General features: G+C 48.2%; 1 protein-coding gene across 7 annotated transcripts in view; it reads right to left on the minus strand.

Annotated features, from left to right (window-relative positions):
* PDE4A (phosphodiesterase 4A) overlaps positions 1-26,130 on the minus strand; it is a 52,657-nt gene that overhangs the window by 13,498 nt on the left and 13,029 nt on the right. For 2 of the 7 annotated variants that reach the window (XM_066346500.1, XM_066346490.1), the window contains exons 2-7: positions 6,035-6,088; positions 2,603-2,794; positions 1,727-1,763; positions 1,549-1,619; positions 725-774; positions 423-535 (exon numbers count right to left, since the gene is read on the minus strand). In XM_066346500.1, coding sequence (XP_066202597.1) covers positions 423-535; positions 725-774; positions 1,549-1,619; positions 1,727-1,763; positions 2,603-2,794; positions 6,035-6,088 — 517 coding nt within the window. Of the gene's footprint in view, positions 1-422; positions 536-724; positions 775-1,548; positions 1,620-1,726; positions 1,764-2,602; positions 2,795-6,034; positions 6,089-23,209; positions 23,650-24,662; positions 25,026-26,130 lie in introns of those variants that run through there. The other 5 variants (XM_066346497.1, XM_066346491.1, XM_066346498.1 and 2 more) reach the window with 5 other exon arrangements.

Here is a 26,130-nt window from a genome sequence, read left to right on the forward strand (position 1 = left end):
ATATGCATCTGTAGACCATACAAGCACACAATCGCACTCCAAGAAAGATGACTGTCTACGGACAGATGTCTAGCCACATGAACATACACACAAAGACACACAAAAACCAGGATCCCTAGGTCCTGGGAGAAGTCAAAATCCATATGAACTATAAATCCTTAAACTGTGACTCAGGATTGGTTCCGCCTGGAAATTGACCTCGCCCTATAGGCCTCATCCACGGATTGGCCTTGCCCACTGGCCCCACCCTGTTGCTAGCCCCGCCCCATGCCCCACCCCACAGGCACTGCCCAGGAATAACCCCACACCATAGGCCCCTATCCAGGGATTGGCCCCGCCCTATGGTTGGTCCGTCCACAGATTCCAGCCAGTTGATGATCTCACCCCTAAGGCTCCTCCCTGCCAACCCAAGGCTCACACACCTTGTGGGACGCCATCTCGCTGACTGAGCGGTAGGTCTGCATGGTCTCTAACTGCTCCAGACACCAATCCAGCTCCTCCAATGTCTCCCGCGCCAACTGCTGACACGTCTCCTCTGGAGAAGGGGCAGCAGGGGTGGTGACTGAGAGGATCCACAGGCAGACCAAAGGCCCCAGCCCATGGTGATAGGGGTCTGCCAGGTGAGTGGGGTGCTGGGAAAGAGAATGAGTCAACCACCCAGGGTGAGGAACCCCTACTGGAGCAGTAATAAGGACCCTTTTCCACTACCCCTGGGCTTATTTACCTGACAGTGTGGCCTTGCAGACCGGGATTGGGCCACTCAGTGGGGATCGCCTGCAAAGAAATAGGGCTCCAGCGCCAGCCTGGGCCCCTCCAGATCCCTGCCACTCCCTTTCTATGAATAGTGCTGATATTCCTTTTTCTGAGAGCTCAGTGTGTCCCAGGCATGCTACCATGTACTCTAACTGCAGCCTCTAACAGAAACCCAGAAGAACCCATTTTACAGACAATGAAACTGAGGCTAAAGGAGGTGAACCAGCTTCCTGGAGACTACATGGCGGATCAGTGGAAGAGTCAGGTCTTGTGTCTCCAAAGTTCTGCTCCCCCCCCCCACCTGCTCTGACTCCCAGAGGGACCAGCAGCTCTTAGCCACACCCTGACCCAAAATAAAAACTACTCATATTTAGGGAGAATTTATTATGTGCTGGGCAATGTTCTAGTACTTTCTACATCATCTTCTCTATTCCTCACAGCAGCTATCTAATAGAGGAGCTATTAAATTCCCATTTTATAGAGGAGGAACAGAGGCACCAGAGAATACTATCTGCCCAACAAGTTGGCATGAGGGTAGGAGTGGCCCCAAGGCTGCATACCTGGCCACCTGTGACCTTACCACTCTGTATCTGGACCCCTCGGTCTTTCTTTATAAAAGTTTCTATGTCTTAGGCATTTGAATTGTAATGGTTCAATGGCTCAGAGGGAACTGTTGCCAGAACAGAGACTCAGAGAGACCAAGTACCTGCCTGAGGTCACACAGCAGGGCTGAGAGTGGAACCCAGGTATACTTAGCCTCATGATCATGGTCGTTGGAGCCCAGCCTCGACTTACTTGTTGCTGGGAATGGGCACATTGGTCAGGAGTGAGAAGTTGCTGCGAACACTCCGGAGACTGGCCAGCACCTGGGACCAGGGGCAGCAGTGAGGAGAAGGTAGCTGGGGCTGGGTCCCTGTCCCCAAGTGCGGGGAGGTTTGGAGCCCTTTCCCTCCTTAGGGCAGGGGCATCTCACCTGGGCAAATGGTGTCACGATGAGGTCTTCAGCATACCTATGATCAAGGACAGGGGTAAGTGAGGGACGCCAGAGGACCTGGGAGGAGAAGGGTTGGGGTGCCAGAAAAGCAACTCTCTAGGGTTGATATTCTGTGGGGGCTGGGCCCAGGGAGACTGGTGAGCAGGGAGGGGCTCCATGGAGTGTGGAGAGAGGACACTTACACCTCACAAGGGTGAACATGCTGCAGGGGCTACTCCTGAAGGAAATGACAGCCAGGGTGAAGGGCTCAGGTTGGGGGGGGTAGGTGAACACACAGCTGAGAGCAGTAGGTAGGGAGGAGAGTAGGGCAGGAAGGGACTTAGGGAAGTTCTGAGGTGGATACCTTGATGGGTAGGGGCAGGGCTGGAGGATCCAATGAGAGGGTAGGGGGCTGAGCAGGTCTGGGGGTACTCATGCCTCAATAGGTGGTCATGATAAAGGAAGCTGGTTTAGGAAAGGCTGGAGGAGGGAAGAGAAGGCTCAGCAGAGGTGGACAACACTGGGAGGAAGCATCGGTAGAGAGGAACTCAAATTGGGAGTGCTTCCTCCTTGCTGCAGACACAGGCTGAGATGGGGCCTGGTCCCAGCAGGCAATGGGTAGGTTGGGTGGGTGGGGACTATATGGACAAGGGTGGAGGCTGGGACTGAGGAAGGGGCTTAGTGTGGCTGGGTGGGGGGCAGTCACTGGGTAGGCATGCCATGAAGGGACTGAGCCCTTGATAAAGGGAAGGGGGCTCTTTTCCCTTCTCTGGGGAGGAAAGGTCTGGGGGCTTGGACATGCCCCCTCTCCTTGCTGGGAAGGATAGCTTATGATAAGGCCATAAGAGCTGGCAGGTGGGATTAGGAAGTGCTCACGCCTCGCTGGTGACTGATGAATTTCGGGACATGGTCTTGGGTGACATGTCATAGTCGCTGTCTGAGCGGTAGAGGAAAGATTCACGGCGCTGGCTGGTGGCCACCCCAGCATGCAGCACGAGGCCCGGGCTCGCCTGCGAGTCCAGGGGGCTGCGGCCTGGTGATGTAGTGGACCCATTCTCTGCCTCGAAGCTGCAAGGGCAGGCGGGAACAGGGGTTAGGGGGACTACGATGGCATTTGGGGAGGTTAAGAGGAATAAGGGGGCCAGAAGAATTCCTGGCAGAGATGGGGGCATACAGAGGATACTGAAGGGAGAGACACCCCGAAAGAGATGGAGACAAAGAACTGCAGAAATGGAAGTTACCGAGAGCCTTTGTGAGCCAGGCCCTGTTGTAGGTGCTAGGAATACAGCAGTGATAAAGACAGACCATGATCTGTCCCTCATAGAGACAACATGGGGAGGGCCCAGGCTGAACTACAAACAGGTTAACCTAATAACAATGCACACCCCAAAAGTTGTGGGGTTCTCCTTGATTCTACTTTTTCCATTGCACCTAAAATCAATCTGGCTGCCCAACTCTATTCAGAATTGGTCCACTTTTCAGCCCCTCTTTGACCAGCACCCTTTATCACTTGCCTGGACCAGTCCATTCACCTCTTCTCTGGTCTCTGGCTCCTGTCTTTGCCCTTCAGTCTGTTTCCCCCTCAGTGGCCAGAAGAAGCCTGTAGTGCTTGAGTCAGGTCACATCCCTCCTCTGCTCAGAACCCTTTATAGTGCCCAACTCAGAGGAAAAGCCCAAGTCTTCACTGTGGTCCACAAAGACCTGGCCTGTGACCTCCCACTCTAACCCTCACTCATGCTGCTCCAGCTAAACGGCCTCCTCACTAGTCCCTAAACATTCCATATACATTCCTGTCTCAGGACCTTTGCACAGGCTGTTTACCCTGCCCAGATCTCCAGTGGCTCCTCTTTTACCTCCTTCGGACTTCAGCTCAAATGTCAACTCCTCAGGAAGGCCTCTGCTGACCAATCCATCTAAAATTTCAAGCCCTGCCCCAATATTTCATATTTCCCTTCTGCCTTACTGGAATACTGCTTACGAGCCCTAGCGAGGTGGCTCAGTGGATAGAACATTGTCCAATGCTCTGAGGTCGATGGTTCAATCCCCAGTCAGAGCACATATAAGAAGCAACCAATAAGTGCACAACTAAATGGAAACTAAGTGGAACAATGAGTTGTTGCTTCTATCTCTCTCAAATCAATGGAAAAATAAAAACAAATATATTGCTTACTGGATATAATCTATTTTTTTTTAATTTATTGATTTTTAGAGAGAGGAGAGAGAAAGAGGGGGGGAAAGCAGGACGCAGTAGTAGTTGTTTCCCGTATGTGCTTTGACCGGCAAGCCCAAGGTTTCGAACCGGTGACCTCAGTGTTCCAGGTCAATGCTTTTTCCATTGCACCACCACAGGTCAGGCTTATGGGACATAATCTATATTTTACTTCTTTACTGTTTCCCTTTTAGAACTAAGCACTGCAGATTAGGAATTTTTTTTTGTTTTTTTTGGGGGGGGATTCTTCTTTGTTTTTTGTTTTTTTAGAGAGTCAGAGAGAGGGACAGATAGGGACAGACAGATAGGAATGGAGAGAGATGAGAAGCATCAATTATTAGTTTTTCGTTCCACACTGCGACACCTTAGTTGTTCATTGATTGCTCTCTCATATGTGCCTTGACCGGGGGCCTTAAGCAGACCGAGTAACTCCTTGCTGGAGCCAGCGACCTTAGGTCCAAGCTGATGAGTTTTTTGCTCAAGCTAGATGAGCCCGTGCTCAAGCTGGCGACCTCGGGGGTCTCGAATCTGGGTCCTTCTGCATCCCAGTCCGATGCTCTATGCACTGCACCATCGCCTGGTCAGGCTCCAGATTAGGGATTTTTGTCTGCTTTGTTTACTGCTGTATCCTTTGGGCCAAGAACATGGTCTAGCACAGGCGTCCCCAAACTACGGCCTGTGGGCCGCAATGCGGCCCCCTGAGGCCATTTATCCAGCCCCCACTGCACTTCTGGAAGGGGCACCTCTTTCATTGGTGGTCAGTGAGTAGACCACTGTATTTGGCAGCCCTCCAATGGTCTGAGGGACAGTGAAATGGCCCCCTGTGTAAAAAGTTTGGAGACCCCTGGTCTAGCACATAGAGCAGGGGTCCCCAAACTTTTTACACAGGGGGCCAGTTCACTGTCCCTCAGACTGTTGGAGGGCCGGACTATAAAAAAAACTATGAACAAATCCCTATGCACACTGCACATATCTTATTTTAAAGTAAGAAAACAAAACGGGAACAAATACAATATTTAAAATGAAAAACAAGTAAATTTAAATCAAGAAACTGACCAGTATTTCAATGGGAACTATGGGCCTGCTTTTGGCTAATGAGATGGTCAATGTGCTCCTTTCATTGACCACCAATGAAAGAGGTGCCCCTTCCGGAAGTGCAGCGGGGGCCGGATAAATGGCCTCGGGGCCGCATGTGGCCCGCGGGCCGTAGTTTGGGGACCCCTGACATAGAGGATGCCCAGTAAATGAATGAATGAATGAATCATAAAATGTATAAATGAATGAATGAATATATAAATACATGAATTGTGCCTCAAAGAGAATTAAAAATAGATGGATGACTGCAATTTACTGGAGAGCTGGTTTTAGCTGCTATGGTTGAAGCAGGTCTGTTTGAGGAGGTGACATCTGAGCAGGGCCAGAAAAATGAGAAGGAAGGCCATGGGTCCGGAGTAGAAAGCACTCCAGGGTAAAGGAACAGGCAAGTGCAAAGACCCTGGGATAGGACTCAGTTATTATTATTATTATTTTTAGCAAAAGAGAAACAAATACAGACAGGAAGTGAGAGAGATGAGATGTATCAGCTCATAGTGGTGACATTTTAGTTGTTCATTGATTTCTTCTCATATGTGCCTTGACTGCCAGGGGTGGGGGGTTCTCCAGCAGAGCCAGTGATCCCTTGCTCAAGCGAGCGACCTTGGGCTTCAAGCCAGTGACCTTTGGGCTCAAGCCAGAGATCACAGGGTCATGTCTATGATCCCACATAAAAGCCAGCGACCTTGGGGTTTTGAACCTGGGTCCTCAGTGTCCCAGGTTGACGCTATATCCATTGTGCCACCACCTGGTCGAGCAAGAACTCAGTTTTTGTTTGAGGGCCAGCAAGGAAACTGGTATGGCTGGAATGGTGATATAGACTAGAACAGAGACACAGCTTCAGAGAAGGGAGACAATGGGACCTCAGCCTGGGGGCACTGACAAGACTGAGACCCTCAGCATGAAGAAGGAAGACACTGGCAATGTTACTTCCCAGCTGTATGACTTGGAGGAAATTACTGAATGCTAGTTTCCTTATTCACACAATAAACACAACCACCACTTACCTCAGGTCATTCAGGTGACCAGCATTAACACAGGAAAAATGCTTAGAATCATGCCTGTTAAAATGAAGGGGTTAGACTAGTGAGCAGACTTCAGGCTATGTTATGGGGAGGCATTCAAGGGAGTAGAGGGATGAAATGGAGCCCTCCCCTTTCCCATCCTACCTATTGCAAGTCAGCATAAAGTTGTATTTGAATAGTTCCTCTGCTCAGAAATTAGTTTGAAATCTCTTAGAACAGGACAGTGATGATAGCTTCCATACACTGAGCCTTTTTTATAGGCTACTTCTGGGATGTGAGGAGTTGGGAGGGATTTCACTGACTCTTTCTTACAGATGAAAAATGAGGTTCAGAGAGGAGAATGATTAGCTCTGAGTCACACAGCAAGACCATGATGGGGTCAGCATTCAAAACCAAGTCTTGTGACTCATTAGACCAAAATGTTAACTGCTTCCCTTTGCCTGCCTGACCCGTCAGAGCATATTCCTCCCAAAAATGTTCAAAAGGGCTAGGAAACCAACACAAAAAAGCAGAGTGGAGCTGGGGCTCTGAATTACTAGATATTCCAATTTTAGGAAGAAAGTTAAAATTTTTTTTGTATTTTTTTGTATTTTTTCTGAAGTTGGAAACGGGGAGGCAGTCAGACAGACTCCCGCATGCGCCTGACCGGGATCCACCCAGCACGCCCACCAGGGGGTGATGCTCTGCCCTTCTGGGGTGTCACTCTGTTGCAACCAGAGCCATTCTAGCGCCTGAGGCAGAGGCCACAGAGCCATCCTCAGCGCCTGGGCCAACTTTGCTCCAATGGAGCCTTGGCTGCAGGAGGGGAAGAGAGACAGAGAGGAAGGAGAGGGGAAGGGGTGGAGAAGCAGATGGGCACTTCTCCTGTGTGTCCTGGCCGGGAATCGAACCCGGGACTCCTGCACGCCAGGCCGATGCTCTACCACTGAGCCAACTGGCCAGGGCCAATCAATAAAAATTTTTTAAAAATTCAAACTTCTGGCCCTGGCCTGTTGACTCCGTGGTAGAGTGTTGGCCCAGCATGTGGATGTCGTAGGTTCGATTCCCAGTCAGGACACACAGGAGAAGCGCCCATCTGCTTCTCCACTACAGCCCCTCTCACTTCTCTCTCTCTCTCTCTCTCTTTTCTCCTCCCTTCCTGCAGCCAAGGTTCAATTAGAGCCAGCTGAATTAGAGCGACTTGGCTCCACCAGGCGCTGAGGATGACTCTATGACCTATACCTCAGGCACGAAAAAAAAAAAGAAAAAAAAGTGGCTCTGGTTGCAATGGAGCAAGGGCCAAGATGGGCAGAGAGAGCATCATCCCCTAGTGGGCTTGCCAGGTGGATTCCTTCGGGGCGCGTGTGGGAGTCCGCTTCTGCCTCCCCCGTCTCATTAAAAAAAAAAATTCAAACTTCTTTAAAAACAAATTTCAGCCTGCCTGACCTGTGGTGGTGCAGTGGATCAAGCATCGACCTGGAATGCTGAGGTTGCCGGTTCAAAACCCTGGGCTTGCCTGGTCAAGGCACATATGGGAGTTGATGCTTCCTGCTCCTCCCTCCTTCTCTTTCTCTCTCTCTCTCTCTCTCTCTCTCTCTCTCTCTTCTCTAAAATGAATAAATAAATAAAAATAATTAAAAACAAACAAACAAAAAAAAAAACAAAGAAACTTCAGCCTGACCTGTGGTGGCACAGTGGATAAAGCATCGACCTGGAAATATTTAGGTCGCCGGTTTGAAACCCTGGGCTTGCCTGGTCAAGGCACATATGGGAGTTGATGCTTCCAGCTCCTCCCCCCTTCTCTCTCTCTGTCTCTCTCTCCTCTCTCTCCCTCTCTGTCTCTCTCTCTCCCTCTCTCTTTCCTCTCTAAAAATGAATAAATAAAAAATAAAAAAATTTAAAAATTATAAAAAACCAAACTTCACAACACCCAAGCCACTTTCAGAGGCTTTTTCAGAGGCAGCCAGCCTCGGCCTGTGTTGCAGAGTTTTTCCTAAAAACTCTTAAAGGTCCGCAGGCCCCAGGCAGGCAGCAGCTGGCCTTCGTGTGCCTGTGTCTCCTACTGAGTCCCCAGGCCTGGAACTGGTGGTAGCTGGCCTCAGTTCCTAGCATTGCCCTTTCCATGCACTTCCCGGCCCAACAAAGGCAGCTGTCAACTGTGGATGGCTTTGTAGCTCCTTCCAGGTGGCTTAGGGCCAGGCACAGGCCACAGCTGACTTGGGCCTGCACTGGAGCCCATCCCAAGAGGCCCCAGAACCAACACACCCAGTGGCCGGCTTCAGACCACAATAGAGCACCACTTGACTATCTGCACAAAAGGCACATCCAAAGGGTGGTCTCAGCAGGCACCAGAGCCAGGACCCCTTGCATTTTTATATATTGATAACAAACTATCAGAAAGAGAAATTAAGAAAACAATCTTGTTTACAATTACATTTAAAAAATCCTAGGAACAACAAAAAAAATTAAACCAAGGAGGTAAAGGACCTGTACTCAGAAAATTATGATGTTGAAGAAAGAACTTGAAGAAGATACAAATAAATGGAGGAATTACATTGTTAAAATGTCTCTACTACCCAAAACGATCTATAGATTCAATGCAATTTCAAAATACCAATAACATTTTCCACAGAACTAGAACAAATCCTAAAATTTATGTGAACCACAAAAGACCTCAAATAGTCACAGCAATCTTGAGAAAGGAGAACAAAGTTGGAGAAATCATGCTACATAATATCAGACTACACTACAAGGCCATAAGAATCAAGACAGCATGGTATTGGCCCTGGCCGGTTGGCTCAGTGGTAGAGCGTCAGCCTGGCGTGCAGAAGTCCCAGGTTCGATTCCCGGCCAGGGCACACAGGAGAAGCGCCCATCTGCTTCTCCACCCCTCCCCCTCTCCTTCCCCTCTGTCTCTCTCTTCCCCTCCCGCAGCTGAGGCTCCATTGGAGCAAAAGATGGCCCGGGCGCTGGGGATGGCTCCTTGGCCTCTGCCCCAGGTGCTAGAGTGGCTCTGGTCGCGACAGAGCGACGCCCCCGATGGGCAGAGCATCGCCCCCTGATGGGCATGCCGGGTGGATCCCGGTCGGGCGCATGTGGGAGTCTGTCTGACTGCCTCCCCGTTTCCAGCTTCAGAAAAATACAAAACAACAACAACAAAAAACAGCATGGTATTGCCTGACCTGTGGTGGTGCAGTGCATAGAGCATCAACCTGGAATGCTGAGGTTGCCAGTTCGAAACCCCAGGCTTGCTGGAGCAAGGCACATACGAGAAGCAACTACTACAGGTTGATGCTTTCCGCTCCTCTCCTTCTTTCTGTCTTTCTCATTTCTAAAATCAATAAAATAAAATCTAAAAATAAAAAAAGAGAGAGAGAGAAACAGCATGGTGCTGGCGTAAAAACAGACAAAGATCAATGAAACAAAAGAAAGCAAAGAATAAACCCACACCTAAATGGTGAATTAATCTATGACAAAGGAGGCAAGAATATACAATGAGGTAAAGATAGTCTCTTCAATAAATGGTATTGGGAAAATTGTACAGATACATGCAAAAGAATAAAGAAACTAAACCACTTTGTGTGTGTGTGTGTGTGACAGAGAGAGGGACAAGACTGACAGGAAGGGAGAGAGATGAGATGCATCAATTCTTCACTGTAGCACCTTAGTTGTTCATTGATTGCTTTCTCATATGTGCCTTGACCCGGGGTGGGGGAGTTCCAGCAGACCGAGTGACCCCTTGCTCAAGCCAGCGACCTTGGGCTCAAGCTGGTGGGCCTTGCTCAAACCAGATGAGCCCGTGCTCAAGCCTGTGACTTAGGGGTTTCGAACCTGGGTTTTCCGCGTCCCAGTCCTACGCTCTATCCACTGCACCACCACCTGGTCAGGTGAAACTAGACCACTTTCTTATACCATATACAAGAATAAACTCAAAATGGATTAAAGACTTAATTGTAAGACTCAAAACCATAAAACTTCTAGAAAAAACACAGGAGTAAACTCTGGCATTGTTTTATTTGTTTTTTAAAGACTTTATTTACTGATTTTACAGAGAAAGGAAGGTGGGGAACAAAGAGTAGTTGCTTTACTCTAAGTTTTCTTTTTTTTTTTTTTTTTGTATTTTTCTGAAGCTGTAAACGGGGAGAGACAGTCAGACAGACTCCCGCATGCGCCCAACCGGGATCCACCTGGCATGCCCACCAGGGGCGATGCTCTGTCCACCAGGGGGCGATGCTCTGCCCCTCCGGGGCGTCGCTCTGCCGAGACCAGAGCCACTCCAGCGCCTGGGGCAGAGGCCAAGGAGCCATCCCCAGCGCCCGGGCCATCTTTGCTCCAATGGAGCCTTGGCTGCAGGAGGGGAAGAGAGAGACAGAGAGGAAGGAGGGGGGGGGGGTGGAGAAGCAAATGGGCGCTTCTCCTGTGTGCCCTGGCCAGGAATCGAACCCAGGTCCCCCGCACGCCAGGCCGACGCTCTATTGCTGAGCCAACCGGCCAGGGCCTAAGTTTTCATTGATAGCTTGTCATATGTGCCTTACCAGACAAGCCCAGTGTTTTGCTGGTGACCTCAGCATTCCAAGTCAATGCTTTATCCACTGCGTCACCACAGGTCAGGCCTGACATTGCTCTTAGTAATATACAGTGTGTCAATAAAGTCATGGTGCACTTTTGTTTTTATTTTTTATTTTATTTTATTTTTTTTACAGGGACAGAGAGAGAGTCAGATAGAGGGATAGATAGGGACAGACAGACAGGAACGGAGAGAGATGAGAAGCATCAATCATCAATTTTTCATTGCGACACCTTAGTTGTTCATTGATTGCTTTCTCATATGTGCATTGACCGCGGGCCTTCAGCAGACTGAGTAACCCCTTGCTCAAGCCAGTGACCTTGGGTCCATGCTAGTGAACTTTTTGCTCAAGCCAGATGAGCCCGCGCTCAAGCTGGCAACCTTGGGGTCTCGAACCTGGGTCCTTTCGCATCCCAGTCCGACGCTCTATCCACTGCGCCACCACCTGGTCAGGCCATGGTGCACTTTTGACCGGTCACAGGAAAGCAACAAAAGATGATAGAAATGTGAAATCTGCACCAAATAAAAGGAAAACCCTCCCAGTTTCTGTAGGATGATGTGGCAGCATGTGGCATGCGCAGATGATGATGTAACACCATGTATACAGCGGAGCAGACCACGGCCATGCCAGTCGAGATGTGGACGGTATAGAGGAAAGTTCAGTGTGTTCTGTGGCTCGCTAAATTAGAATCCGTGACCAAAGTGCAACGTGAATATTGGCGCATTTATAACGAAGTGCCACCACACAGGAATAACATTACTCGGTGGGATAAGCAGTTGAAGGAAACCAGCAGTTTGGTGGAGAAACCCTGTTCTGGTAGGCCATCAGTCAGTGATGAGTCTGTAGAGGCTATACGGGATAGCTACCTACGGAGCCCTAAAATATCTGTGCGTGAGCCCACATAGAACTGGTATAGTCAAATCAATCCTTTTATTTGGTACAGATTTCACATTGCTATACTATAGTCTTTTGTTGCTTTCCTGTGACCAGTCAAAAGTGCACCATGACTTTACGGACACAGTGTATTTTTGGATATACCGCCACAGTCTAAGGAAACAAAAGAAAAAAATAAATACATGGGACTATACAAAACTGAAAAATTTTGGACAGCAAAGAAACTATCAACAAAAACAAAAAGATAGCCTATCAAATGAGAAAATATTTACCAATGATAAAGGGTTAATATGCAAAATAAAGAACTCATACAGCTTGACACCTAAATAACAATCAAATTTTTTAAATGGGCAGAGAACCTGTACTGAAATTTCTCCAAAGAGGACATACAAATGGCCAACCAACATATGAAAAGATGTTCATCACTAATCATCATAGAAATGCTAATTAAAACTGCAATGAGCCTGACCAGGTGGTGGTGCAGTGGATAGAGGGTCCGACTGGGATGCAGAGGATGCAGGTTCGAGACCCCAAGGTAGCCAGCTTGAGCGCGGGCTCATCTGGTTTGAGCAAAAGCTCACCAGCTTCAATCCAAGGTCGCTGGCTTGAGCAAGGGGTTACTCAGTTTGCTGAAGGCCCACGGTCAAGGCACATATAAGAAAGCAATCAATGAACAACTAAGGTGTTGCAATGTGCAACGAAAAACTAATGATTGATGCTTCTCATCTCTCCATTCCTGTCTGTCTGTCCCTGTCTATCCCTCTCTCTGACTCTCTCTCTGTCTCTGTAAATAAATAAAGAAAAACACTAAAAAAAGAAAAAGAAAAAAAACCCACAAAACTGCAATGAGATAACACCCCATACATGTCAGAATGGCTATCATCAAAAAATTAACAAACAGCCTGACCTGTGGTGGCGCAGTGGATAAAGCGTCAACCTGGAAATGCTGAGGTTGCCGGTTCGAAACCCTGGGCTTGCCTGGTCAAGGCACATATGGGAGTTGATGCTTCCAGCTCCTCCCCACTTCTCTCTCTCTCTGTCTCTCTATCCTCTCTCTTCCTCTCTAAAAATGAATAAATAAAATAAGTAAAATTAAAAAAAAATTAACAAACAACAAGTGCTGATGAGGATGTGGAGAAAAGGAAACCCTCCTGCACTGCAGGTGGGATTACAGATAGGTGCAGCCACTGTGGAAATCACTATGGAGTTTCCTAAAAAACTTAAAAATAGAACTACTTTGTGACCCAGAAATTCCACTTCTGGATATTTATCCTAAGAAATTCAAAACACTAATTTAAAAAGATACAAGGTGGGGCAAAAGTAGAATTACAGTTTTCATATAGAGAACAATACAATAATAATGCAAGAATAAACTGTGTTTCATGTACTTACAACTGTAAACCTACTTTTACCCTGTTCTGTATATGCACCCCTATGTTCACTGCAGTGTTATTTACAATAGCCAATATGGAAGCAACCTAAGTGTCCACCAACAGACTTGATAAGAAAGCTGTGGTACATATATACAATGGAATATTATTTAGTCATGAAAAAGAATGAAATCTTACCATTTGCAACAAAATGGATGAATGTAGGGGGTTTTATACTAGGTAAAATAAGTCAGAAACAAATATCATATGAGTTCACTCATGTATAATCTAAAGAACGAAACAAATGAGCAAACAAAACAAACAGATTCATAGATACAGAGAACAAACTGATGGCTTGCATATGGGAGCAGTTTGGGGCAGGGTGAAGAAGTGGAAGGGATTAGGAAGTACAAATTGGCAGTTATTGAAATAGTCATGGGCGTGTAATGTACAGCATAGGAAATATAGTCAAATCAATCCTCTTGTAATAACTATAGATGGTGCCAGGTGAGTACTAGACTTATCCAGGGTGGTCATTTCATAAGCTATATAAAGGTCTAATCACTATGTTGTATATTTCAAACTAATATATTGTATATCAATTATAATTGAAAAATAATTTTAAAAAGATGAAAAATTCATTTTCTTTAAAATAAAGAAAGAAAAACTCCAAAAAAAACCTTAAAAAACACTGTAAAAAATTCCATGTGAAAAAAGACACTGTCACTTGGCCTTTGGTGGTACAATGGATAGAGGATTGACCTGGAATGCTAAGGTCGCCTGTTGAAAACCTCAGGCTTGCTGAGTCAAGGCACCTTCAACAAGCAACAAGCAAGCAGTGCAGAACTAAAGTGAACTATGAGTTGATACTTCTTGTTCCCCATCCTTCCCCTTTCTCTGTAAAATCAATAAGAAATAAAAATCATTAAAAAAAAGACACTGTTGAGCCTGACCTGTGGTGGCGCAGTGGATAAAGCCTTGACCTGGAATGCTGAGGTCGTCGTTTCGAAACCCTGGGCTTGCCTGGTCAAAGCACATATGGGAGTTGATGCTTTCTGCTCCTCCCCCACTTCTTTCTCTCTCTCTCTCTCTCTCCCTCTCTCTCTCTCTCTCCTCTAAAATGAATAAATAAATAAATAAATAAATAATTTAAAAAAAGACACTTAGAAAAGAAGTGTGGGAAAAAAAAAAAGACACTGTTGAGGGAATAAAAAGCCAAGCTACTGACAAGGAGAAAATACATGACAAAGGACTTGGATCTAGAATATATAATGAGCTCTCAAAACTCAGAAGAGGCCCTGGCCGGTTGGCTCAGTGGTAGAGTGTCGGCCTGGCGTGCAGAAGTCCCGGGTTCGATTCCCGGCCAGGGCACACAGGAGAAGCGCCCATCTGCTTCTCCACCCCTCCCCCTCTCCTCCCTCTCTGTCTCTCTCTTCCCCTCCCGCAGCCGAGGCTCCATTGGAGCAAAGATGGCCCGGGCGCTGGGGATGGCTCCTTGGCCTTTGCCCCAGGCGCTAGAGTGGCTCTGGTCGCAGCCGAGCGACGCCCTGGAGGGGCAGAGCATCGCCCCCTGGTGGGCAGAGCGTCGCCCCCTGGTGGGCGTGCCGGGTGGATCCCGGTCGGGCGCATGCGGGAGTCTGACCGTCTCTCCCCGTTTCTAGCTTCAGAAAAATACCAAAAAAAACCCAAAACAAAACTCAGAAGAAGATAAACAATTCAATAAATGAGCAAAAGTTTGGACAGTTCACCCAAGATATCCAGAGGGCAAATAAACACAGGAAACATCATTTGTCCTTAGGGAAATGCAAATGAAAGCCATGAAATATCACTTCGCCCCTAGTGGATTACTAAAACAAAGAAACAAACAAAAACTGACGATAATACCAAGTGGTGACAAGGATGTGGAGCACTGGAACCCACATTCATTGCTGGTGGGAATGCCAAGTGGCACAGCCACTCCAGAAGACAGTTGGTCAGTTTCTTATGAAATTAAACATACACTTATAAATCTTCTCCTATCTATTTACCCAAGATGAATGTAAATATATTTCCACTCAAAACATTCACCTGCTGACCAATGTTTACAGAAGTTCTTTCTGTTTGTAATCACTAAATTCTGAAAACAGCAAAACCAAACGTGTGCCAGTAGGTGAATGGATAAGTTGCAACAGATCCACACCATGGAATACTATTCAGGAATAAGAAAAGAAAAAAGAACTATTGGGAAATAGTAAGGTATATATATATATTTGGTTTCTGCCATGGTTTCCTGGCACAAAGTTCCTAACCCTGGAAATCTTAACAGTGAAAAATGTGTTCTTGTAAGGTAATGAGATGACTGCCTACTAGGGATTCCCAGACAGCCTCAGGATGGGGCTGCCTGCCAGGGTTGATTAGAAGGTTGTCACCTTCAGCTCCACTCCTGGACCTCCAGGGAAAGGAGAGAGGCTAGAGGGTGACTTAATCACAAATGGAATAGCCAGTGACTTAATTAGTCATGATTACATAATGAAACCTCCATCAAAATCCCTAAATGACAGAGTTCAGGGAGCTTGTGAGTTGGTGAGCACACAGAGGTGCTGTATACATCTCTGGCTCTTCCTGAGTTGTATCTTTCATAATAAACCAGTAACCTAGTAAATGGTTTTCCTGGTTCTGTGAGCCATTCTAGCAAATTTTCTAACCTGAGGAGGAGATTGTGGGAACCTCTATTTATAGCCAGTCAGTCACAAGCACAGGTGACAACCTAGACTTGAGACTAGTGTCTGCAATGGGGGCAGTCTTGTGGGATTGAGCCCTTCATCTCTGTGATCTACACTAACTCCTGGCAGTTAGTGTCAGAATTAAATTAAACTGTAGTTGGCTTAGCTGATGTCCACAGAGAATGGGAGAATTGGTTCGTATGGGGGGAAAAATCACACACATTTGGTGTCAGGAGTGTTCTGTGAGAGTAGAAAAGAAACTACAATTTCCTTATTAAGTACTGATACCCAAAACAACTTGGATGAGTAGCAAATGAATTTTGCTAAGAGAAAGAAGCCAGTGGTGGAATTACATGTATCAAAACTATTGGAATTGACTAATAAAATAATTTAGCAAATATCAGTTGTTTTTCTATATATTAACAAGGAACAATCCAAAAAGGATATTATGGCCCTGGCTGGTTGGCTCAGTGGATAAAGCGTTGGCCTGGCATATGGATGTGCTGGGTTCGATTCCCAGTCAGGGCACACAAAAGAAGCAACTGTCTGCCCTTATCCCCCTTCTCTCACTCTTCCCCTCCCACAGCCAGTGGATCAATTGGTTTGAGCATCAGCCCCAGGCACTGGGGATAGCTCAGTTGGTCCGAGTGTCAGCCTCAGCACCTGAGGCTGGCTCAGTTAATTCGAGCATTGGCCCAAGATGGGGGTTGCTGGATGGATCCCAGTGGGCATATGTGGGAGTCTTATCTACCCTCCTCTCACTTAAAAAAAAAAAAGATATTATGAAAACAATTCCATTTATAATAGCATCAAAATTAATAAGATACTTAGGAATAAACTTAAGCAAAAAGCATTGCACACTGAAAAGTACAAAATGCTGTTGAAAGAAATGAAAGAAAACAAAAATAAATGGAACATTCCATATTCATGGATTGGAAGACTTAAGATTAAGATATCAATGCTACCCAGAGTGATCTACAGAGTCAGTGGAATCCCTATCAAAATCCCAACAACATTCTTTGAAAAAATTAAAATGAAGTCCTTACTAGAATTCTTGTGGAATCTCAAGGGGCCATAACTAAACAAAACAATCTTGAAAAAGAAGAAAAAAGTTGGAGGACTTGTACTTCCTGTTTTCAAAACTTACTGTAAAGCTACAGTAATCAAAGCAGAGTGGTATTGGCCCTCACCAGTTGGCTCAGTAGATAGAGTGTTGGCTTGATGTGCAGACATCCCAGGTTTGATCCTCAGTCAAGGCACACATGAGAAGCAACCACCTGCTTCTCTTACCCTCCCTTTCCCCTTCTCTCTCTCTTCCCTTCTCGCAGCCAGTGGCTTGATTGGTTCAAGCGTTGTCACTGGGCGCTGAGGAAAACTCAGTTGGTCCAAGTGTCAGCTTCAGGTGCTGAGTATAGCTTGGTTGATTTGAGTATCATGGGGTTGCCAAGTGGATCCCGGTTGGGGCGCATGTGGGAATCTGTCTATTTCCCCTCCTCTCACTTAAAAAAAAAAGTGTGGTACTGCAGAAACAGACATATAGATCAATGAAATCAATTAAAGAGCCCAGAAATAAACCCTCACATAGTCAAACAATTTTTTTTTATTCATTTTAGAGAGGAGAGGGAGAGACAGAGAGAGAGAGAGAGAGGAGAGACAGAGAGAAGGAGGGAGGAGCTGGAAGCATCAACTCCCATATGTGCCTTGACCAGGCAAGCCCAGGGTTTCAAACTGGCGACCTCAGCATTTCCAGGTCGACGCTTTATCCACTGCACCACCACAGGTCGGGCAGTCAAACAATTTTTGACAAGCATGCCAAGACTAATAGAACAGAACCATCTTTTCAACAAATGATGCTGGAAAAATTATCCACAAAGAAAAGAATGAAGGTGGATCATTACTATACGCCAGGGGTCCCCAAACTATGGCCCACGGGCTGCATGTGACCCCCTGAGGCTATTTATCTGGCCCCCGCCGCACTCCGGAAGGGGCACTTCTTTCATTGGTGGTCAGTGAGAAGTCAGCATCCACATCCTGTGCTCCTGGAGTACTGTATATGGCAGCGCTACAAAGCACGGTGTCGCTCATGTACAGTACTACTTCCGGTGATGCAGGAGGCATGCCTCACGGCTCCGGAAGCGCATCATATCACTTGTTAGGGCTAGCAGTGACAAATATGGAACCGGACATTGACCATCTCAGCCAAAAGCAGGCCCATAGTTCCCATTGAAATACTGGTCAGTTTGTTGATTTAAATTTACTTGTTCTTTATTTTAAATATTGTATTTGTTCCCGCTTTGTTTTTTTTTTACTTTAAAATAAGGTATGTGCAGTGTGCATAGGGATTTGTTCATAGTTTTTTTTTATACTCTGGCCCTCCAACAATCTAAGGGACAGTGAACTGGCCCCCTGTGTAAAAAGTTTGGGGACCCCTGCTGTACTCCTTATACAAAAATTAACTCAAAATGTATCAAAGACAAACATAAGAGCTAAAATTATAAAACTCTTAGAAGCTTCATGACATTGGATTTGGCAGTGATTTCTTTCTTTTTGTATTTTTCATTTTATTTATTGATTTTAGAGAGAAGAGAGATACTGGGGGGGGGGGCATCAACTAACAATAGTTGCTTCTTGTATGTGCCTTGACCAGGCAAGCCCGGGATTTTGAACTAGCAACCTCAGCAGGTCAATGCTATATTCACTACCTCACCACAGGTCAGGTCAGGGTTGGCAGTTATTTCTTGGATATGACACCAAAAGCAAAAGCAACAAAATAAAAAATAAATTGAGGCCTGGCCAGATAGTTCAGTTGGTTAGAGCCTCATCCCAAAGCACAGAGGTTGCAGGTTCGATCCCTGGTTGGGGTATATACAGGAACTGATGTTCTTCTCTCTCTCTCTCTCTCTCTCTCTCTCTCTCCCTTCCTCTCTAGATAAAATCAATCAATAATAAATAAATTGAACTTCATTAAAATTAAAAACTTTTGTGCCTCAAAGAACATTCATTATTCAGAGAGTGAAAATGCGATTCACAGAACAGAAAATTTTTGCAAATCACGTATCTGTTAAGAGGTTAAGATCTAGAAATATAAAGAACTAAAATGCAACAATAAAAAACAAGCAATTAAAAAGTGGGCAAAGGCCCTGACCTGTGGTGGTGCAGTGGACCAAGCATCAACCTGAAAACACTGAGGTCGCTGGTTCAATACCCTGAGCTTGCCCGGTCAAGGCACATATGGGAGTTGATGCTTCCTGCTCCTCCCTCCCCCTTCTCTCTCTCTCTCTCTCTCTCTCTCTCTCTGTGTCTCTCCTCTCTAAAATGAATAAATAAATTAAAAAAAAAAAAGTGGGCAAAGGCCTGACCTGTGGTGGCGCAGTGGATAAAGCATCAACCTGGAAACACTGAGGTTGCTGATTCAAAACCCTGGCTTGCCTGGTCAAGGCACATATGGGAGTTGATGCTTCCTGCTCCTCCCCCTTCTATCTCTCTCTCTCTCTCTCTCTCCCCCCCTAAAATGAATAAATAAATAAATAAGAAATTTTAAAAAAATATATTTAAAATAAAAAAATAAAAAGTAGGCAAAGGACTTAAATAAACATTTCTCTGAAGATATACAGATGGACAAACAAGCACGAGAGAAGAGGTTTAACACCATCAGTCATTAGGGAAATGCAAATCAACCACAGTGAGACACTACTGAGAACCCATGAGGATGGCTATTATTAAGAAAAGGAAAATAACAAGAGTTGGTGATGACACGGAGAGATTGGAGTACCTGTGCATTGGTGGTAGGAATGTAAAATGGTACAGCCACTGTGGAAAATGCTTTGGCAGCTCCTCAGAAAATATAAGTATAGAATTACCATGTGATCCAGCAATTCTACTTCTAGGTATGTATACATCAAAGAATTGAAAATGAAGACTCAAATAGTTACTTGTATACCAATGTGCATAACAGCATTATTCACAATAGCCAAAAGGTGAAAACAACTCTTGTCCATAAATGGGTGAATGGATAAAGAAAATGTGGTATATATGCATACAATGGAATATTATTCAGTCTTATAAAGAAAATTCTGGCACATGCTACAACATAGATGAACCTTGAAAACATTATGCTAAATGAAATAAGCCAAATACAAAAGGACAAACAGACCAAGAGAATCGATTAGAGAACCCAAAAAATAAACCCTCACATACATGGGTCAAATGATTTTTGACAAGTGTGCCAAGACCATTTAATGAGAAAAGAACAGTCTTTTCAACAAATAATGCAATTTATATGGAACTCTGTAACTCCACTGATATGAAATCCCTGGAAGAGTCAGATTTATAAGACAGAAAATGGAATGGTGGGTGCTAGGGCCTGGGGCAGGGAGAAAGACGATAGTGTTTAATGCAGACAAAGTTTCAGTTTGAGAAGATGAGAAATTTCTGGGGATGATGGTGGGTGGTGATAGCTGTTCAACAATGTGGGTGTACTTAATGATGCTGAATTGTACACTCAAAAATGGTTAAAGTGGAAAATTTTATGTTATTTATATTTTACCACAATAAAATAAACTTCATACATATGTATAATAAAAGCGGTGAGGCCCTGGCTGGTTGACTCAGTGGTAGAGCGTCAGCCTGGCATGCAGGAGTCCTGGGTTCGATTCCCGGCCGGGGCACACAGGAGAAGCGCCCATCTGCTTCTCCACCCCTCCCCCTCTCCTTCCTCTCTGTCTCTCTCTTCCCCTCCCGCAGCCAAGGCTCCATTGGAGCAAAAGTTGGCCGGGGCGCTGAGGATGGCTCTGTGGCCTCTGCCTCAGGTGCTAGAGTGGCTCTGGTCACGTGCCGGGTGGATCCCGGTCAGGCGCATGTGGGAGTCTGTCTGACTGCCTCCCCGTTTCTGGCTTCGGAAAGATCCAAAAAAAAAAAAAAAAGCAGTGAATTTAATATATATTAGACTTTCAAAGAAAATTTTAAAATCACATTCTTTTTTTAAATTATTTTTATTTATTTATCCATTTTAGAGAAGAGAGAGAGAGAGAGAGAGAGAAGGGAGGAGGAGCAGGAAGCATCAACTCCCATATGTGCCTTGACCAGGCAAGCCCAGGGTTTTGAACCGGCGAACTCAGTGTTCCAGGTCAATGCGTGATCCACTGAGCCACCACGGGTCAGGCTAAAACCACATTCTTAAGACGGAAAATGAGCTTGAGCCTTTGATAATAATGCCCACTTATTGAGCACCTGCTAAGTATTAGGTGCCAGGTTAGAACCTTTAAAGATATAGTAATAATAACAAAGCACTGATTACTCACTGTGGCATTATCGAGTGCTTTATACACATGAACCTAGTATGTCTCCCACCAACTCTGTGAGTTGAGTTCTGTTAACATACTGGTTCAGTGAGAAGACAGGCACAGAGAGGTGGTGAGGGGTTGGTAACCTCATTGCCTGAGAATCATGTCCTGTCTCCTAAGGCCCAGCCTGGATATTTTGGGCTCTGCCAAGTGCAGGGAAGCTGTGAGAGGGAGTGGTTCATACCTATGTAGAGAGGACCCCTTCCCTGCCCCAGGAACTGAAGTGCAGAGTAGGGAAGGTGAGATCCAAACCCCAAAGGGCAACCTAAGAGCATTTCAGGCAGTTACTGCAGCCCCAGAAGACTCAACTCACTATACGCAGGAGCCCAGAGGAAGGAATGGGAAGAGGCTCCCTGGGGCCCCACTGTTTGTGTTTGAGGCCGCAGAAGGGCAGATGGGAGATTAGGTCTGTTGAATTGCAGCCTGAGAGTGAGGGTGTCTTAGCTACCCCCCAGAATCAGACCCCAGACTCTGGGGAGTCACCCCTCCCTGGCCTGCTGCTGCTCAAGGTGACCCAAAATCAGACTAGAGGCTGCACTAGAGATGTCCCAAGGGGACCCAAAGTCACAAACTAGAGTCAAGGACAGCCAACAGGCCCTGACATCACAGCCACATGCTCAGACACTCTAACAGAAAGGAAATGACCTGCCCAAGACTTCCCCTGGAATAGGCTGACTACTTGGCATTCTCAGGTGAAGTTGCTACCTATCTCTACCCCCTGGGGCCTCTACTCCTGTCCTGGGCTTTTGAACATCAAATTAGGCCTCTGGAGGACTGTGCAGCCCAGGGCCAGATCCAGGCTTTAGAGAGTTCTGCTGCAGGGACCAACTGGAAAACAAACAAGCTGGGGTGAAGGTGGGGATGTGGCAATGAAAAGGGACATGTTTCAGTTGGTAAAAATCCTAACAACAATGAAAGTAACCAACTACTCTGGAATGCCACATGCTAGGCATGGTACTATGCCTGGACACACATTCATCCACATTTTCTAGAGAGAGAGGGAGAGCGAAACTGAGACATAGAGAGTATGAATAATGTGGCTAGTGGTAGAACAAGGATGCAAACCCAGGGAGCCAGGCTAGAAAGCTGCAAACTAAATCAATGGTGTCTGTCTCTCCCCAGGCAGGCCTGGCATCTCCCCAGATTCTGCCCCATTCAAACTGACACCCTTGTAGGAGGTGCCAGGCAGCCTTTATGGAAAGGCCTGGCATTTGCTTTGTGAAGGTCACACTGAGGTAAAGGGCAGGTGATGGTGTGTGTCTGCCAGACAGGCGCATGGTGCCAGCTGACACAGTTGTTAGTGGGGTTAAATGTACAAGGAGGGTCTGTGCATCTGTGTGCTGAGGTGGTATTCAGGGGCACCCATGTGCATGTAGGTTGTCTGTGTGGATTTACACATCTGTGTGTGTGAGTGGGGTCTGGGGGTTCCCAGTGCCTATGTAATTCTGTGTCTTTGAGTGTGAGTTTGTGAGGGTGTACCTGTGTGCCACACACATGTGCCAAAACTGTCCCTGACTCTTGAGTGGGGATGAGATGTGTTCAGCCCTGTGCAGGTGGGAATTGGGCTTGGGTGTGTGCTGCAGTGAGTGTGTTTCTGCAGGCAGTGCAGTGTATACAATGCTGTGGTAGGCCAGGGTTTCTGTGGTCTGTGTATCACGGTGGCCATGGGTCAACTGCGGTGTTCTCTTTGTGTCCCCACCAGCAAGGAGACTCCGATTACCCTGTGTGTGTGTCTTTGTTGGGGAGTATGTGTGTGTACAGGTGTCTGAAGGGGACCAAGAACATGGTGGAGTACCCCAAGAATTCCAAATACCTAAAGGCCACTTCTCTGTCCCACCATTGTCCAATAGATTTTAACTACACCCCCCCCCCAGGAGTTCCAGCAGGAACCTCCTCCCCACACCCACCCTGGCTTGGTTTTCAGCCTGGCAGCCCCAGCAAGGAGGGAGGAACGGTAAAGCATGAGACACGGGTGGCCTGGGAGTGGAGCCCAGGTGACGCTGGACACTCATACTTGCTGCCAGGGTGAGTGCCAGAAGCTCAGATTAAAAGGCATAAAGAGGGCAAAGGGATCCTATCTTGAGTAGGCAGTTAGGGGGCAGGGCCCAGCACCCATTTTCAGAGCCACCATCTGCCGTAAGCCCTCAGAAGCATTCAGACGTTTAGGACCAGGGAAAGGAGTGAGGCTCCAGACAGATCTTAAAAACCACTTTAGAGATTTCCCAAGGCAGACTCGGCACCCCCACCAGCACAGCCAAAGCCCTCTGGTGGAAAAGGAAGGGACTGGCTAGGAGCCACCCACCTGACAGATCTGCCTGGAAGATGCCAACAGGTGTCTTCGTCGCTGAAGGAGAAGTGGACCAGGGATTCGGGGTCCGCGGGGGGCAGTGATAGGGCAGGGGGCCGGGGCCGGCCCGGCGGGCTGCACTGGACCGCATGGGTGCCAAGCGCCCTCCAGGCACGCATGGGGACGGCTACACGCACCGCGGTCTGGCGTGCACTGTTCACCAGGCCCGAGGTATCTGCTGCCGCCCTTGGCAGCGCCGCTCCACGCTCCACACCCGCCCTCCTGCTGACTCCCCAGGCCATGGGCGTTCGGGCGTTCTCTAGTCCGCAGGGCTGGCGCAGGCTCCGCGCCTGCTGCCTCCTGTGGGGCCTTGCAGAACTCTGCGCACACTTCCCGCCTGCCTCCCTTTCCCCAGGCTGGGGGAGGGCGGGTAGTTCCTCAAGCTCTGGTTTCCCAGGCTCTGGGCCCACCGCCACCCACCCCACCCCCCGCCCCCGTTTCTGTCCCCGCCTTCACCCCCTCCCCATCCTGACGTTGAGCTGGGCCCGCTGGAAGTCTCCGAGCGCTGTGCGCTCCTGGAGGGACGAGACGCCCTCGCGGGCGGCGGCGGAGTGCGCGGTCCGGTGGCAAAAACCCGGGGGAGGGACGACGGTTGCCAGGGAGGTAGAGCTGGGGGACGGAACAGAGACAGGAGAGACATAGACATAGAGAGAAACCAGAGAAAGGCACTGATTTCCCGTCCCACTCACACTCCCTCCTCGGCCCCACGCGGGGCTCCAGAGGCCCCGACCCCCCTCTTCTCTCCCTGCTGGGTCTCTTCCGCTGGGTCCACGTCCCGTCCCCGCAGTGCCCTCTCCCAGTCATCGTCTCCGGTCTCTGGTTCTAAACAAGTGTGTACAGAGAGTAGGGGTAAAGCGACCAGCAGAAGACGCTCTCCTGGGTTCGGAGAAACCCTCGCTAGCCAGTGCCACCTCCGTTTCCAGGGACACTGGGAAGCCAGATCGGATGTGGCCGCCAGGTGCCAGCCCCTGCAGCCCACCCGGGTATGACCAGGAAGGGAACTTCCATTTGCCCTCCGTGTCAGGTGCACAAGGTGATCAGCAAGCCTCCTGGCAAAGCAAACCCAAGTGCATCGCTGACCCCTTTCACAGGCCGTTAGACCGAGGCCGACATAACTGAATACGCGTCCTCAGATCACCCTGGGTGGCAGGTTGGCCTCGCTCCCCCAAAGCCTGACCGCAGACTCAGGTCTGCACAGGAAGTGAAAGGAACATAGGGTTTATTGAACGCCTGCTGCATGCTTTATCAGATGTCTCCGCGGCAATCCTGGCGGGTAGAGATGATTTTTTTTATCGTTGCATTGTGACGGAAAAGTGAGACTGGGCAGGGCCAGCTACGAACTCCAGACACTGACGCGCTCCAGGTGGCCAGAAGAGACTCGAATGCACGGCCACCTGGGCGCACTTACCTAGCCCACGCCCGGCGGCCAAAATCCTGGAAGCTGCGGAGAAGCCGAAGGCTCCTGCAGAAAGTTGGGGACAGGCTGGCGAAGAAGACGGGCGAGGAGGGCGGCGAACGTGGCCAGCGGGGCGCGTGCGGGGCCCGGGGCTCCGACAGGAACGCCTCGTCCTCGCCCGCCGCCGCGGGGACGGCCTCCAGCTGCAGCTCGGGGATACAGCCCAGGCGGCGTGGCCGCGCCATGGCCGCGGGGAAAGCGGGGCGGCCCGCCTCTTTGGGCACTGGGGAGCAGCGCCGCCAGCCCCGCGCGGCCCACGCAGGCCGGCCGCCCAGCCCTGGGGCCACGGGCCGCACCCCGCGGGGCAACCGTGGCCCTTCCGGCTTCGCGCTGGGGCCGCCCCTGGGGGCGGGGCAGGGTTGGGACGCCTTAGGGTTGTGGCGGGACACCCCACAGACCTCCTCGCCTCCGCAGTCCTTCTGACGTCCTCACAATCTCCGGAAGCCTCTCTACAAACACCTGGTAAGCCCCAAAAAGCTCTAGGTCGCTTTCACAACCTCCATGGTGTTGAGAGGCCCCACAGACCTCAGAAGTCCTCACTATCCCAGGGAGTGCCTCTACTATCCCTGAGATGCCCCACACAACCCAAGGATACCCCCAAATCCCTGGGTTCTGAGAGACCCCCATACACCACAGGACACTCCCATAGCTCCCCAGATGTCCTAGTAGTGTCCTCATCCTTACTGAGACATCCCCACAAACCTTAATCCCAGGATGCACCTATACATGACAGCAATGCTCTGAGAACCCACAAGAAACCCCTTCATCTAGATCCCAGGACCACTGCTACTGTTCTTCATATGTCCCCCATGACCCCTAGGGCACTCCAACCACACTCCAGTCCTGCAGAGACACCCCTGCCCCAGTACTGCTGGCATTCCCCACAGTGACAAGCCATTCCCACAGACATGGGCATGAGGGCCCCCAAAGCCTAGGGTCCCTCACACACCTCAAGAAGGCTTCCAGTCCCTTAGAAGTCCTCCAAACCCTGCGTGGCTCCACAGCATCCTTGAGTTGCTCCCGCAAATGCAGAGACCCCCAGCATAATCTCATGGGTGCCTTCAGACTCACGGGATTCTCTCATAACATGGAAATGCCACCAAAAATCCTGGGGTGCCCCATAAACCAACTAGATACCTCATAACTCCTAAGACAGTTCTACAACCCTAGGCTACTCCTAGAATAAAAGATGCACCCACAATCCTTAGTAGCTCCCCAGAATACTGCACAGCTTCTGAGACATGCCTTACAACTCTTAGATATACCTTGGAGATCTGAGTGCTCAGGGACCCAAGACACTCCTTAGAATCTAGAATTGGGACCCCTGCAGCTCATGAGGTGGTTTCAAGAACTCAATCTCCTCTCAGTGCTGACTCCTGCACAGGAACAAGAATACACAGTCATGGAGACTTTCTGGGTC

Source organism: Saccopteryx leptura, chromosome 1 (assembly GCF_036850995.1).
Source record: "Saccopteryx leptura isolate mSacLep1 chromosome 1, mSacLep1_pri_phased_curated, whole genome shotgun sequence".
In the NCBI taxonomy this organism is placed as follows: Eukaryota; Metazoa; Chordata; class Mammalia; order Chiroptera; family Emballonuridae; genus Saccopteryx; species Saccopteryx leptura.